General features: G+C 40.8%; 1 protein-coding gene and 1 long non-coding RNA gene across 2 annotated transcripts in view; one reads left to right on the top strand and one right to left on the bottom strand.

Annotated features, from left to right (window-relative positions):
* The window catches only part of LOC103821050 (chromodomain-helicase-DNA-binding protein 1), a 56,718-nt gene extending 48,926 nt beyond the window's left edge, over positions 1-7,792 (bottom strand). The window contains 2 exon segments of the mRNA XM_030237366.2: positions 5,455-5,663; positions 7,461-7,792. Of these exon segments, the coding sequence (XP_030093226.2) occupies positions 5,455-5,507 (53 nt within the window). The 5' untranslated portion in view covers positions 5,508-5,663; positions 7,461-7,792.
* Positions 7,793-7,954: 162 nt separating this feature from the next.
* Positions 7,955-14,551, top strand: LOC127061011 (uncharacterized). The gene is made up of 2 exons (XR_007780385.1): positions 7,955-9,291; positions 9,406-14,551. It is a non-coding gene; the product is annotated as an uncharacterized LOC127061011 (long non-coding RNA).
* The last annotated feature ends 886 nt before the right edge of the window (positions 14,552-15,437 follow it).

Genomic DNA, 15,437 nt, shown 5'->3' with positions numbered 1-15,437 from the left:
AACAAGTCACGTTGTGAAAGAAATGACAGAAAATTTATACTCCTGCCTAGGACAATGACTGATCCAAGAAGAGCTAATTTAACATCACTGATTTCAAGTGCATTCATTAGACAATATTACCTTAGTTATATTCTGTTTCAAGTCTCGTAAGACAGAGTGTAACAACTTAAGTAAACTAAAGCTCAACACACTAAAAAACAAAGAGAGTACTATCTGCAGAGTCTCTGAAACTTAACTGAGATTACAACGGACTGTCTCCTTTGATGCTTGGTTGTTGGGTTTTTTAAAAAAAGCTGAAGGAAGAAAAGCATAGGAATATGAAGAGTCCATTCAAAATGTGCAGTAGTAACAGATACTAAATGCCAAACTCATAAAATTACAAGACGTTTCTATACACAAATGCTATGTAAATAGTAAGCTTTTTTTATTTCTTCCAGAAGTCTTAACTATTTAACTTAATTACAATGCATAAGGCAGATTTATCTTATTCATCACTGCCAGTAAAGAACAGAGGGCACAAAGAGTATAATTATAATGTTCAACCCGCCAAATGTTATTTCCCATCCTCAGCTATTACAGAGTATGGAACTGCATTGAATTTTCTTGGTATGGGCTAACATTCACCAATATTGTGTTTCCTGTCCTGCAGGCTAATTATTTGCTGCTACTACTGTAAGCAAAGCAATGTTATCAAAATTAAACTGATTATCTACCAACTTCCATGACCCTATGAACTACATTGCAAGTCTTTATTTCAAAGATGCAAGTCACACATCTTAAGAGCACAAAGTTGCTCCAGGAACCGTTCATAGGCAGGACGTATCAGTGATTACACAACAAAGTAGTAGACCCCTGGGTAATCTGAGAAACCTTCAACACATAGCTGGATCCAGCAGCAACACAATGATGTCTTTACCAGAAGTTCCTTAGAGACTACCAGCAAAAAAAGTATTATATGGAATTTAATAAACAAACAACCCCAAACTTTTAAAGCCCCAAACAAACAAACAAACAAAAAACATCCAAAGAAAACAGCTGAAGACAGCTGAGGGACCACATCTGGACAGGTCTGATGTATACAGCTGATATCATAACACTTCATTTTGTTTTAAGGAATATGAAAAGCTTGCATCGGCTAAAATCTTGAAACTCTCAGAATAAAGGAATTTAATTTAAAATATGTGGTACAGGTATGTGGCATCCAGTCGGGTTAGACCAAACACAGGGATAAACTCAGCACAAAACCAAACATATGATCACATGCAGACGAAGAGCCGGACCATGAATTTTTAATTTTTTCTTTTAGTTGGAAAGGTTTCTAGGAAAAAAAATACTTGGACTTGCATACATGGTCTCTCTGAACTCTTCCAAAAAGACGGGAAAAGATGCTTTTAACTTGGATTTGGACACCTTATCATGCTTTAGTATGATTAATTTTTTAAGAGATTGTTCCTGATAAAATAACCATTTGTTAATTAAGGAGAAAAGTACTGCAAAGAGCTTGCTTTATCCACTAGCTGTTTATAGTACATGCTACCAACAGTCTTATTTACCATTCAGGTACTTTTGTTGATCTGAGAATTCCTGTGCAGTAAATATGTATCTAAATATATACAGTTTTATTTATATACTCTCTCTTGCTGTATACATATATTTTTACTAATATCATCTATTTAACTCCTACTAAAAAGAAGCCAGTGCATACAAGTAATTCTGCAAATATGCTTGGTCAACTTCTATTTTAACTCCCACTTATATTTCAGGAAAGTGAGAACCTAAAGTCATGACTTTAAACTAATCTTCTTTACTTTCTATGGAAGGTATGCATTTATAAAGTAAATTGAATCCTGTTGACCAAGTCTTTACTCTTTCCTTAATTATGTGGTCCACAGATTACGCAGTCCACAAAACAAAGTAAACGCACTGAAATTCCTATCTTCTTTTAACATCAACTTCCAGATGATGACTTGACTTATAGAAGTCTTTGGTGTAAGCAGCTGCTTCCTGCTTACTGTAAAAATGGCCAGCTACCTTCCACTCAAGCTATACTGAGCACATGCCTTTTTACCTAGGAAGGAAAGGTGTACTCAAGTCCTCTGTACCTTGTTTTGCAGAAACACATAAGAGCAAAGAGATGGGAAATCAGATTGTTATTCAAATAGTGCCAACATTGCTGCAGTCCTTGTTCTACCTGGCACTTGTCTTGCAGTTCAGGTACAACTGCCCTTCCTTGCTGATTAAGCTTTCTTACTGCTATGTAACTCTAATGTATGTATTCATATTGAAGTTTCTATGATGAATTGTACTGAATGCCGTCAAGAACACTATATGCTCTGCTTGAGTAAGCTTCTCAGCGTACTGCTAATAAGCCTTTGTGTCTACACTGACTAACTATCCAGATGAACAGTATCTGTGATATTTTACCTTGAATTACATAAAAACATGATAGAATAGTTATTTCCAGTATACAGGAACTGGAAAGTAGACTCCACTGTGATTACTGGACAGAAACTGGAATACCAAGCAACAAGACTAGTTAACAATGTTTACAACAACTTCCATCATGCTCAGTTCTAGTACTGATTTAGAGCTTCAGAGGCTGAAACAGGCAAAGAAAGTCCAAACGGTGTGGCAATGCACTTTTCCACCAGTAGCAAAAGAGAACTTCAGGATGAACACCTGCAACCAGGGTTAGTTTTCTAGTGATCTAGCAGACAGATGAACAGATGCAATGCTGGAAAGGTATGAAGCAGGGTGGCAAAATGTTCATTCTTCTCACTTCAGAAAAAACAATCACCCTCATAGCTAGACACAGTGAATAAAGGCAAGCTACAATCTCCTACCACAGTGCATCAAGTCAAAGGTCCATGATCAGTCCATTCTCCCACCCTACTACTGCTGAGAATACTACAAGTTTTGAACAACTTTTTCAAGTCATGGTGTTTCCATAAAACCCCATGAATGTAAAATGAATGAAAATATGAAATGAATGAAAATGAATGAAATGAATGAAAATAAAACAACACAGGAATGGAACCTGACACCATACACCAATGGCAAATGAACTGCTTTACTGCACTTCTGAAGTATTAAATCTGCAGACTGACACAAATTTTCAAAGAATGCTCCTACTTAACACCAATGCTGCTGCTTAGATGATCACTGTACTCATCTTCACCTCTTCTTTTTTTTTAATTCTTGAATTTGATCTTCTTTGCAATTCACTCCCAGCAGCAGTTCTCAATTTCTTTCTTCACTTATTTTATTTCCATCCCTAGCATCCCATGAACAGAATGGGATCGCTATAAGCTTAGCAAACACATTGTTGCTGATTTCTACCTGCGTTCTCTAAAATTCACACATCTAGATTTGAAGGATAATTACAGCAACACATCCCAAATTACAGTAAAGTATCTCTCCACAGCTGCAGCTTGCTAAGGTACCTCACCTCAGAGTAAAAAATCATCTAGAATACTGGAAATCTACACATCAAAGTAAAAAACCACTCAGCTATAACCCAAGGATAAATCATATAAAAATATTCTGCATTATTTTAAAAATGGAACTAGGTTAGACAAAAGAGAGTTCCATCATTTAAAATGCCGTTTTCTTGCTTCACTTACACGAAGTTCATTAGCTTTCTGATAATGAACGTGAAAATAAACTTTTCAAGACCTGCCTGTGAATTAGACTATGGGGTTATCAAGTGACACACGTCTAGGAAAAACAGTTGTTTGGATTTAAAAATTTTTTAAAGTTTTAAGATGTGCTCAGCAGGACATTTAAGATGAAGAATAAAGTCTCACTTTCCAGGCAATTATGAAGTTTTGAGTACTGTGCATCCTCCTGATTCTTATTTTTCATTAAATTAATGGGAATTTTATGACATTTAATTATTTTAGTCTTATGAACGGCTACAGCTTTTAAGCAACTTTGATATACAGATAGTTATAGGCAATCACAGTTCAATACAGAATAGTTTCTCCAAGACCTTTAGCAAGGTTGGCTTCTTTCAAGCAGTAAGAAAATTCACATGCTAACTTGTCCCAGGTAGATTCATGTTCATTGGAAGGTTTTGTTTTGCCTTTTTTTTAAAGCAACAAGCAATATTTTTCCCCATAAGAGACTTCATAGTTGTTTGTTAACTGTAACAGTATCAATAGAAAGCAGAAATCTTCAAAAATTACTATGTGTTAAGAGCCTATGAATTTTTCATAAAATTGAAAATCTACTGTCTTTCTAGGACACTTCTGCATGTAACAGGAATCTTGACATAAAAATACACAAGAATTATAAAAGTCTCTTTAGTTTCACTGTTCATAAATTTTCTTATGATTTGTACCCAGGGTCACCTAAACAATTCTCTCCCTGTCCTCCCAGTTCATCATACACTGTAAAAGTTTGATGGCCAGCACAGGCTGACTGATTAGCTGGCAGTTATATATTCTTGCATTTCTTCTCTTGAGGCAATAATTCAGATCTCTCTACCTAGCTGGAAGTTTCATAGTCTGCAGAATGTAGTTTTCTTTATGGCCCACTGACTGACAAAATTAGCTAAACAGTTGAAGAGGCTGTAATCTGACAGGAAGAGGGGCAGAAAAACAGCACAGTCACAAACCACCTCTTAGAGGAGAAGTCTAATGCTCACCTTTTATTGGTAAGTTGATTTTTAAACCTCTAGGTTTATCATATTTCCCGTTTTAGAAATATAAACTTTGTAGCGCAGGAGGAGCTTTTTGAAGTAAGTAAACTTAAGGAGCTTTTTGAAGTAAGTAAACTTAATTCCACCCCCTACAAACTGGCTGTCACCTTACATGGACACTAGGACATTTTAATCAGGCTCCTCCAAACATCTGAACATTCTGCACTTGATAGAAGACTGTAATTTGACATTAGAGAACTGGTTTTAGGTTTCTTTTTAGTTAAGAACATGGCTAGACAACAGTCCTTTCACTTCCAAAAACAAAGTTAGCACTTTCAGCTACACAAGTCTGACAGCTCTGAAGAATGACAGAATCATAAAGTATTTCATATCAAAAACTGAAGTGAACCACTGCTCCTTTAAAAACCCTAATCAGGGTTTTATACAACATATATTATGCATGTGTGCCTTGCACTTTGTAGAGGACAGCTTTAACGCGTTAATTCAATGTCTCTGAATTTTTCAGGCACTTTTTTCCCTCAAGAGAGATACTATGCTGCTGGATGCTGACATGGCTTTAATACTACTTCAGCTTTATTATGTAAGACATATACGTGATCACTCCCATTCTTAGCTGAAATTATGTGAACGTAACAAGCAGATTAAGCACTTGCAAGAAAGCAAAGCCAGTCTTCCTAACAACACTTTGCCTGCTAACCACCACATTTCAGCATTCAGTTCAAATTTAGTTTCTGTAAATAAAATGTAAGAAAATACACAGCCAAGAGTAACTGAAATAAACAAGTGCTTACCTTGATTCTCCACTACTGTTTCCAACACTTTCTTCATCACTATGCCCATTCATTGTAAATATTAAAAAGTCCAAAAAAATAAATAGAAGTCCACTCAAGGAACAAGCTGGATATCAGGAATCCACTTCTTGCTACTCTGTATGTTTTCCAGACACTGTATGTTTTGCTTTAGTGTTCTCAGTGGGTATTCAAGATTTCTCCCAAAACACCTAAAATAAGAAAGGAAAACATTATCACAATTTTAAAGTATGTTTGCAATTAAAGATGTATCAAAAATAAACTTTTTTTTTCCCACTAACAGTGAAAGGGGGCAGGTTTGACCTCATGTCTGTACCTCAAAAAAACCTTTTTTTTTGTGTATTACCTTCATGGCTGATCATTTTATCACTATTTCCTTTTCTGAGGGGAAAAAAAAATCCTGCTGTCTGAAAAAAACAAGAAAAAATAATGTCCAGAGGACAACAGGTCTTTATATTAATTATTTTAAAAACACTGGAAGATCTAAATAAAATACATAAAATGCACGGATAAACTGTTGTGCTTTTTATTTGACTGCAGCAGGGTTCTACCTTGCACTTCTTTTTGCCATTATGCTTCTTTATGCTTATGCTCAACTGTTCATGGATGGTGCTATAAAGACAGCAATTTCTGCTGAACTACTAGCTCCAGAATAGGAAAAATTACAGAAATTACATTTCTTTAGTACTGCAGGATGAGACCAGTTTACTGCCTATCTGCAATACACATCATGTCTTAACTTTGGGCATAGTATTGAATGCAGGACAAAACAGATCTAAATATTAAAGAAAAAAATGCCTACTAGAAGATGTAGGTAAATATTAATGCTCTGCTAAGATCTTAGTAAAATGTATTTCATTCACAAAACATAGTGCAAGCATTTCCAGGAACACACGTAATGCTACCCACTTACAGTTGTGGGCAGGAGCCGGAAGATAAAAGACTACAAACGAGCTCCCACAAAATCTAACCAGCAAGATCCTAAAGATGGAATGATCATTATTCCATATATATCAGTCTCCTAGGCCTGATTACTACGCAGTTAGTATTCGATACAGCCAGAGAAAGTTTAGGCTCACGGTAAATAGGCCGCCAAGTATAAGCTCAGTGATAATCAGATCAACTCGCGGCCTCGCGGACTTAGTGGTGTGAAGACGATTAGGGTCTTGCCTGCCCCGAGGTGCTCCCCAAGAACAAGCTACAGCACAACCCCGAGCCCACTGAGGCGGTGGTGAGGGAACTCTCGCTCTGGGGCGGGCACTGCCCGGCACTGACATCGCCGGGCCGCTCTGGACCGCGAACAATGGCGATGATTAACGAGAGCGAGATCGGAAGGAGTCCCGGAGCCACAGCGGGGACGCAAAGTGCGACTGAGGGCCCCGTGGGCTAGTGGGGGGGGCCGGGAGATCCCGCGACGGCACGAACCGCCGCGCCTTGGGCACCCAGGAAACATCGCGGGCGGCGGCAAAACTTTCTCCCCGCCGCCCGCTCTCTGCTCCGGGCCGATCGGATCTCGACTCTCATGCTATACCGCCCGCGCCGCTCTCTCGCTGCCCGCCCACAGGGAGAGCGGGCAGCGCCGCCCGCTCGCATCGCAATCGGCGCGGCCTGCACGGGCGCCGCTCCCTGGCAGCGCTTCCAAGGCCACCGCCGCCGCCCTCCACGATCGCTTTCCCCGGCGCCCCCCACGGCCCGGAGCGGAGCCGCTCTCGGGCCGCCCGGGCGGCTCCGCACTGGCTCCCCCCGCAGGAGCGCGCGGGAGAAGCTCGACCACACTGCCCACCTCGGTCTCCCGAAGAATCCCTCCCTCTCTCGGCGGAGAACAGGCAGAGGGCCCGAGGAGCCAGCCCGGCGCCGGTCATCGACCCCCCCTCGAGACCAGCAACGGGGCCGCATTTCCTCCGCACCACCCGCCCCCCTCCGGCTTTCATCTCCGGCAACTGCACAGCTCCCAGCCGGCGAAGGGAGCCATGGCGGCCTTTGCCTACCTGCGGTGCGTGGGGCCCGGCCGGCCCAACCCTCCCCGGGACCCCCAAGGCCCGAGGCCTCTATGCGCCCCGCAGGGCGTACTGCCGCTCGTACCACAGCCCCGGGTCGCGGGCGGCTCCCGCTGCCGCGGCCGGGCCTGGGCGGCAGCCGCTGCTCTTGCCGGCTCCGCGCTGCCCGCGCCACGGGCTCGCTCGCTCTGTCGCTCGAACAATGGGGTCAGGACCACGCTGGGAGGGGCGCAGGGAGAACCGGGGTGGGCGCAGCTCCGCTCCGCCGCCGACTCCTAAGTCCTGGCGACCGCCGCCATCACGCCGCCGCTCCGCTCAGCCTCCCCCTCCCGCGGTCGGATGGAAACCCCGGGCGTGATGTCAGCCCTGCGCCCTGGGACCGACCGGCAGCGGGAGGAGGAGCCTCGGGCAGGGGCGATGAGTAGCAGCCCCGGCGCTGGGCCTCGCACGGCACGGCGGAAGCTCGCTGCAGCTCCCGTCCGCCATCTGCCCCTACCTCTCTTCTGCCTAGCGCTGGGAATACTCCCATCCCGGTGTGCGGGCGCAGCGCGCTGCCCGAGGAGTGCCATAAGCTGAGCGCCGCGGCCGCAGCCCGGAATGGGCCGCCTGATACTACGCTGCGCGGCGCAGGGGTTTTGTTTGCGGTTTTCGGTGTAAAATCACGACCCGACGACAAACCCAACAGCGTTTCTCACTTCACGCGGTCACAAGCGGTGCTGAAGAGTGCTTAAGGAGGTTTGGACTGTTCCCTGGCAGGGGCCTAGCCTTCTTCCTTGAATCCAAATATCTACACCCGGTCTTATGCCTGCTGCTTGCCAGTGATCAGCGTGGTTTAACGAGACGCGTGGTCGTTATTGGAAAAAACCAAACAACCCAACCCCGAGAAAAACAACACAAAAGCAAAGAAGTATTTTGTGTGTCCACGTGTTCCCAGAGTGAGCGGCAAAGGAAAGTAGCAGCTGAGTCCGACTGTGCTGTACACACGACGCTGGAAAGGTGAAGCAGCTTACCTTCCTTCTTCCCCGTGAAAGCACACCTGCGCTGTAAGGCTCTTTCACTCTGCAGGAGGATTGTGGGGACATTACTGACTGACATCTGGCACCAGACCTTTGAACACCCTGCAAGGGTGAAAGAGGTCAGATCAGCAGGAAAGCAGTTCCGTCTTCAGTGAAGGAGATCTTGAAGGAAGCTACTCACCCTGTGGGTATACAAGAGGAATATTGTCACAGCAGCTGTCAAATTAATTCAGGCTTGAAGAGTTGTGCTTGAAGGACCCAGATGTGAGCCATAGTCACTCAGCTGGAGACCTTACCTCATGGTTACTCTTCCAGGGTAAGCAATGCTGGCTGCCTTGGTGCTCAGTCATGTGTGGGACAGCCGATGTACACACTACCCTGCAGCTGAGTTGGTTAGGTTTCCTGGAGCCTACCAAGGAACCTTCAGTGCACCACGTATGATGTGGTGTTGGCTGTCACACTCAACAATTCCCTGTCTGAGAAGCTGCAGAGACAGGATGAGGCATATACACTGGCTCAATTCTCAAGCACTTTATAGGAGATTCCCACAAAATCTCAGTGATGGATGGCAGAGAAAAAATTTTTCCCTCTGGAGTTAAGAAAGATGCATTTAGGAATTGCTTGGACAAGAACAGAGCTTGAAAGTTTACAAGAGGATAATTATACTATGTTCCTTACTGAAGCACTGAAGTTTGCCTAAGTCATCTTAACAGAGAATATTTTGTGATAGATAAGAGTGCTGCAAAGAGCAATGGACTCAAGTTTAAATTGAAGAGTGTCAAAATAAAAGTAACTTTTAAATTAAGGTAAATTTAAAAAAACCAAAAAACTAACCCCTTCCCACAGGCAGGTGGTTTTTCAGACATCCCTAGGGGAGCAGCGCCCTATCACTTATCCCACCATTCTTCTTTTCCCCTCAGGTTTATATACTGAGCATGACACCATATAGTCTGACCCTGTAGTCGTTTGGGCTTAACTATCCTGGCTTCCACTCCTTGTGCACCTCCAGCCTCCTCACTGATGAGATGGGATGAGGAGCAGGAAAAGCACAGACTCTGCATAAGCCCTGATCAGCAGTAATTAAAACATACTTGTTTTATCAACACTATTTCCAGCACAAATCCAAAACAGCCCCATTCCAGCTATTGTGAAGAAAACTAATTTTATCCTAGCCAAAACTAACACACCTACATGTTTTTTGTATTTTACTTACTAATCTTCTTGGCTTTTTCAGTTTTCTTTATCTAGATTTGTTTAGTAAAGTTTCTCAGTTCTCAGCCCTGGAAATCCCTTTAGAAGGTATGTTTTCACAATGACTTAAATAACTGGAGTCAGAACTGCTGTAATACCAACCTCATTTGCTATGCGAGCCAAAAACTAGCCACTTAACTGTCTGAACGAGGTCACCATGCAGCTGCACCTGCAGTGATCCCTGTGAGTGTGATAATAGCAGCACTTTGTTACTTAGACTGCTTAAAAATTGCCAAAACATTGTTTGGAGATCTTTCTCCACTTCCATGTGAGAGAAGGACTTTTCTTTCACATCAGAACTTCTTCATATTGCATCTTTAACCAAGTCCTTCTTTCCCAGATGTCACAGTAAAGTATAGATGACATTGCTATCTTAGCAGCATTTTATACTGTAAGTAAAACTGACTTCTGGTATGCACAGCTTTCAGTCTGCATCAAGAAAGAAATACACATAATGCACAACATTTTAAGGACAGATGGTCAAAGCCTTTTCTCATTACAGAAAGCTACCACCTGTGGAAAAAATCATAATTAAATATAAAATAAAGAATTAATATGTTTTTTTTTTTGTGAAGCTGTATTGCAAGTCTCTGGCACCTCACCAGGGTGTGGGTGAGAATATTTATTGTGCCTAAGGAGTCACTGATTTACCCCACCCCAGCAGTTTGTGAGTTGTATTTTTGCTGATAGACAAGAGACAATCAATGCACTGTACAAGACAGCGTCACTGATATGCAGTGAACACAATCACTTTCAATGTCTTTGTTTTCACGTTATTTTTCTTTCTAACACTGGTAGGTGTTCACGTTTATCACAGTAACTCATGTTTAAGAAAGGACTTAGCACTGTTTTATTCTTAACATTTAGAAGTTCTGGATAAAGAAGATTTTCCTTTTTAAAGTACTGAAGCCTTCAATACTGCATCTAGCAGGTTTTAGTGAGGCAAGATAGATGCAAGAAATAACCTTAAGATGTAACTATGCACTAAGTTATATTCTTGTTTCTTTGCGGTTTTTGTTCTCTTCAAGGTAGTTCTAAAACGTGTCCTGAAGAGCTCAAAGACCACAACTTGAGATAGAATTTCGTAGCAAAGATTTTCCTTCTCTTGAGTAGCTGTTAAATGCAGGAGGTATAGTCTAAGTTTGCTTCTTTCATTCATTCTGTATCCCTACTATTATTCCATTTAATTTTACATTCTCTCTTCTACTAAGAAGCCATCAATAGCAATTTATGTAAAGTAACACAGTCACTTTCCTGTGACTTGAGTCCTTCTGTCTTCTTTCTTGCCTTCTTCGCTTCTCACACTCCTTTTATTTTTATCATAACCAGAATCCTGTCCTCACTTGGGCCTAACCAACCAGCCAGCTGCAAAGTGCTAAAGACTAGAGAGATGAGATTTAGAGAAAAACAACAGTGACAAAAAACCCAGTTATTTTATAGAATTAGTTGAAAGAAAAATAAATTGGTTCAGTGCATTCAGGTCTAGGGGAGAAAAGGTAGTCTGAATTTTTTATCAGTTTAGTCTGTGGGCCTCTTTCAGATTACTCTTGTTAGAAATCAGTTTAGTTTAGATCTGTGACTTGCTTGGGTCTTCACAAACAGTTGATCAGAAGAGGTTATTCCAAAAGAATTTTATGTAAGATGCAAAGTCTTCTTAGATTTAAATGTCAGTTATCTGCGAGTAATTAAAGAGCAGGTACATTTGTAAACTGGAGTGCACAGAAACTGGAATTATGGAAGAAAAAGAAAGAGTAGTTTAGATCTATTGGTCAAGTTTGACCAACTAAGTATAGAGATTTTTTTCATTTTTTAATTATAAATTTCTGACATAATTTGTGTGATTCCTGAAAAAATATGTCAGTATATCATTTAAATTATTTTCAAGTTAAAAATAACACCTTTGGCTGGTACAAGTGTATGCATAAAATTTCTTAACTATATGAATTTAATTAAATTGAACAACAAACTGGTTGCTGGACAAGCATGACTAAGGCTTTACTTAAAACTGCACATTACAATCAAGTAAAGTTTTTACAGATTGCTACCTTGTCTGAACAGAGTATCTGTACACAATTGGACCTCTACAGAAACACTGTATCTCTGCATTGGCTGAATATCTTGCTGAAAAGCTGAAATGAGTAACATAAACAAGGGCATTTATATGGTTATAATGAACCTTTAAAGTTAACATGCATCAGGACATATAAGAAAAGTTCACACTTTTCTTTAAAGTACTGTTTTGTTTGCTCTAAGTTACCACAGATTTGTTGGAAGCATTAATTCTCTCCAAAAGCAGCTGCAGGGTAGACCTTAGATGTCAAATAAGTGTTATGTCTATCACTGTTTCCTTCTCAATGTTTAGCTAACAAAAGTATAAATTGAGTGTAAGCTATACTTTTCTTTCTCTTCTTATATATTAACTTGAACAATCAAAATATGTCAGGTTCTACATATTAGAGGGTTTAATATGCCATAACTCTCCTTTAGAGATCTGTTATACCATTTCTAGGGCAGACTGCCTTTTTCAGGGTTTGCAGCAGTTACATCATCCAAGTCTTGTTCATCTGGCACCTTTCTTGCTTTCCTTGTTTGCTTGGTGGTGTATCATAAACTTCTAGAGGTCTCATTCATGATTTATCTTCCCAAATTCACATGGCTGGGCAGCTGGCCTGATTTGTTAAGCATTTATCAGGTACACTTGGCAGGTAGAATGTCCCAGCAAAAGGCATTATATTGGGCAGGTCTGATGGAATATGCACCCTTGCTTAACGAGCTCCCGTCATAAGGCACTTCTTGTGATGTAGGCCCTCCTCTGTGACCATGTGTTAGCAGGAACCTGTTTTTCATTTGATAAGCATTGTTATGTAGCCTTATGCATAAAATGCCAATTCTTTGTAACGCGTCACCGTAGCATTAGTTTTTCTCATTTACTGGAAGTTAAGAAACATAAAGTGGCATAATTATATAACTATATACTATTATATATGACACTGTATTTACGCCTGGAAATTTTGTTTGCATGCCTATTTCAGTCACAAGCTTTCCCTGCTCATATTCCAATCTGACAGAGCTTACACTACAAGTGTTTACAAATGCAGATGTTCAGAGCTTCCTCTCTGCTACAGGAAGGCCACTCTCAGGCATCAGCAAACCATCACATTTTATGCTAGTATTTTCGTTACATTTGGCCAAAACCTTGAAAACTATGGCCTTTACACTGGAGTAATGCAATTCTCTAACTGGACCAACTGAAAAAATGTATTACATTAGACTTGGTGCAAGTTGTATTAAGACTGTTTTTTCTCTCTGAGTTGTGGCAGTATAATGGGTAGGTCATGCTAGAAGTTATACTAATGAGTAGTCTTCAGTACTTCTAGGTATAATTAAGTTTATAAAGAGTAACAGTTTTCAGTGTCTGAGTATCTCTCTGAGAAGAGCTATTAGAGTGTGCAGAATTCAGCTCAAAGCTTAAGATTTGTTACCTAATCCTAATGCTGTTAAGAAAAATAGACTAAAGAATTTGAAGGAATTATATGTGAACAGTTTATTCCAGTTACTAAATGCAGAATAAGAAGGAGTGCTGTCTGAAAGAGGAATCATGCTTCTGTTCTTAACATATAACATATAAAATATGAAGGGCTGTTCAGAAAAGACCCGCACTATATTGCTGTGTGCAATAAAACAAATCAATTCTTTGATAGAGAGAGTGATGGAAAGCAGTGATTTTGAAGCTGAGAAGAGTTGCAAAAATGCAGAATATATTTTTCCTTCAAAGTGTTTGTACTGTCATTCAGAATTTAATCCTCAAAATATTCCTGCAAGACAGAGTAAATAAGAATTAAAAGGATAAAATAGTATCAGAAGAAAAAAAATGGCTACAAAGTGTTAACTGCATGTACTTTACAGCAAAACATTGATGACATAAAAGTGTCTCTCTATCTATTTTCTCAGGTTGATTTTTAAATTAATTAAATAATTCATTTACTGCTAATGTAAATAAAAGAAGGGCAATGGGACCTCAGATTTAGGAGGTCTTGTCTAAGACAGATCATTAATGTATTAAAAAATAGATCTCTGCCTCCAGGTCTTACCAACAAGATCAGGTAAAAATTCTGAAATCATTGATACCAAGCCTTAATTCTTCCAAAAGTTTATAGAAGTTAATGATTCTACTAAGAAGGAGAGCTGAGAACTCAGTTTAGTAGGAAGAAACACCTTAGAGACAGGGATTTGCTACTCAAGGCAGAAGAGAGCTAAGTCAACCCTAAAACTTAAAGAACTGTAAGAGAAATATCTTTGCTGTCAGACTAGCATGTAAGACTCCATTGTCCAATCATACAAGGCAAGGAAGTATAAGAGGGTTTACATCATGTGCTAGAAAATATGAAGCTGTATGTGAGGGCAGAAGCAAAAAAGATAAAGTTCTGTGAGTTCTTGGCAGTTGTGAACCGTAAAGTTATAAAGTGTCATAGACTTTCTTAGAAGGTGTAATGAGTAACAAGAAATTCTAATGTGAGTTTTAACATTTTCTTTTTTGTTTCATCTACAGTTTGTAATTTTAAATGAGCAGGTTATTTTTGTCCTTATAGCTTATCTGTCAATGAAACCGAATCCTTTTATCTGACTTTTCTGTTTCTTCTTTGTGACAAATTCCACTACACGTGGTGGGTTGACTTTGGCTGCCTGCTAGACACCCAGAGAGCTGCCTTGTCTTTCCTGAACATCAGCAGGATGGGGAGAAATATAGATTAAATTCATGGGTCAAGATAAAGACAGAGAGAAAACCTACTAAGTAACATCACAGGGGAAACAGACCGGACATGGGAGAAATAATTTAATTTATTGCCAATTAAAATAGAGCTGGATGGTGAGAAACAAACACAAAATATCTATACTGCCTTCCCTTTATCTTCCTTCTTTTTCTCAGGCTCAACTTCAATCCTTCAATCCTGACTCCTCTCCCTGAGTGGTGCCAGGACACAGGAAATGGCTGCTGGGAGCAGCTCCTCTCTGCCCCTTTTTCCTTATCACACTCTTACAGTACTCCCAAGTGGGTCCTTTCTGTGGTTACAGTCCTTCCCAAACTACTTCAAATGGGTTGTACAGTTCTATCAAGATAAACTTACTCCAGCATGGGCTGTACGGAAATCACTTGACCAGTGCCTGGAGCACCTCGTCCCCTTGTTCTCTGATCTTAGTTTCACATATTCTTCACTCCTCTCTCTCAGCTGCTGTGCAGCATTTTTTACCGTTTCTTACGTAAGTTTTCTGCGAGGTGCTACCACTTTGACTGTAGGACTCAGCTGTGCCCTGTGTCCATTGGAGCTGACTGGAGCTACGTGGGACAGGCACACGGCTGCTCCTCAGAGAGGCTGTCCTTGCAGTCCACTGCAATGATCATAATCTTGTGTTGTAGACCCAATGCAGTAAGATACCAAGTCACTTTCACCATAACAAGATCTCCAGAATCTCCAAATGGTTTCATGTTTTACCTCCTGTTGAGCTGCTTAGTTTCCTTGAAAGCTGGTACTCCATAATTCTGAGAGTAAGAATTTTTTTTCTGGTGGCTGACTGTTGTATTGCACAAAATAGTTTATTTAGTTGTTGTTGCACTGGTGATGGGCAATTTCTACTGAGCATGTTGGGTAAAGTAGATGGGTTTTCCCCCTCCCTCATCACATGGTCTCCCCCTCACACACAC

The sequence above is a fragment of the Serinus canaria genome, chromosome Z, assembly GCF_022539315.1.
Source record: "Serinus canaria isolate serCan28SL12 chromosome Z, serCan2020, whole genome shotgun sequence".
Taxonomy (NCBI): domain Eukaryota; kingdom Metazoa; phylum Chordata; class Aves; order Passeriformes; family Fringillidae; genus Serinus; species Serinus canaria.
Note: the sequence above shows the minus strand (reverse complement) of the source record. Positions and strands in the feature narration are given on the sequence as shown.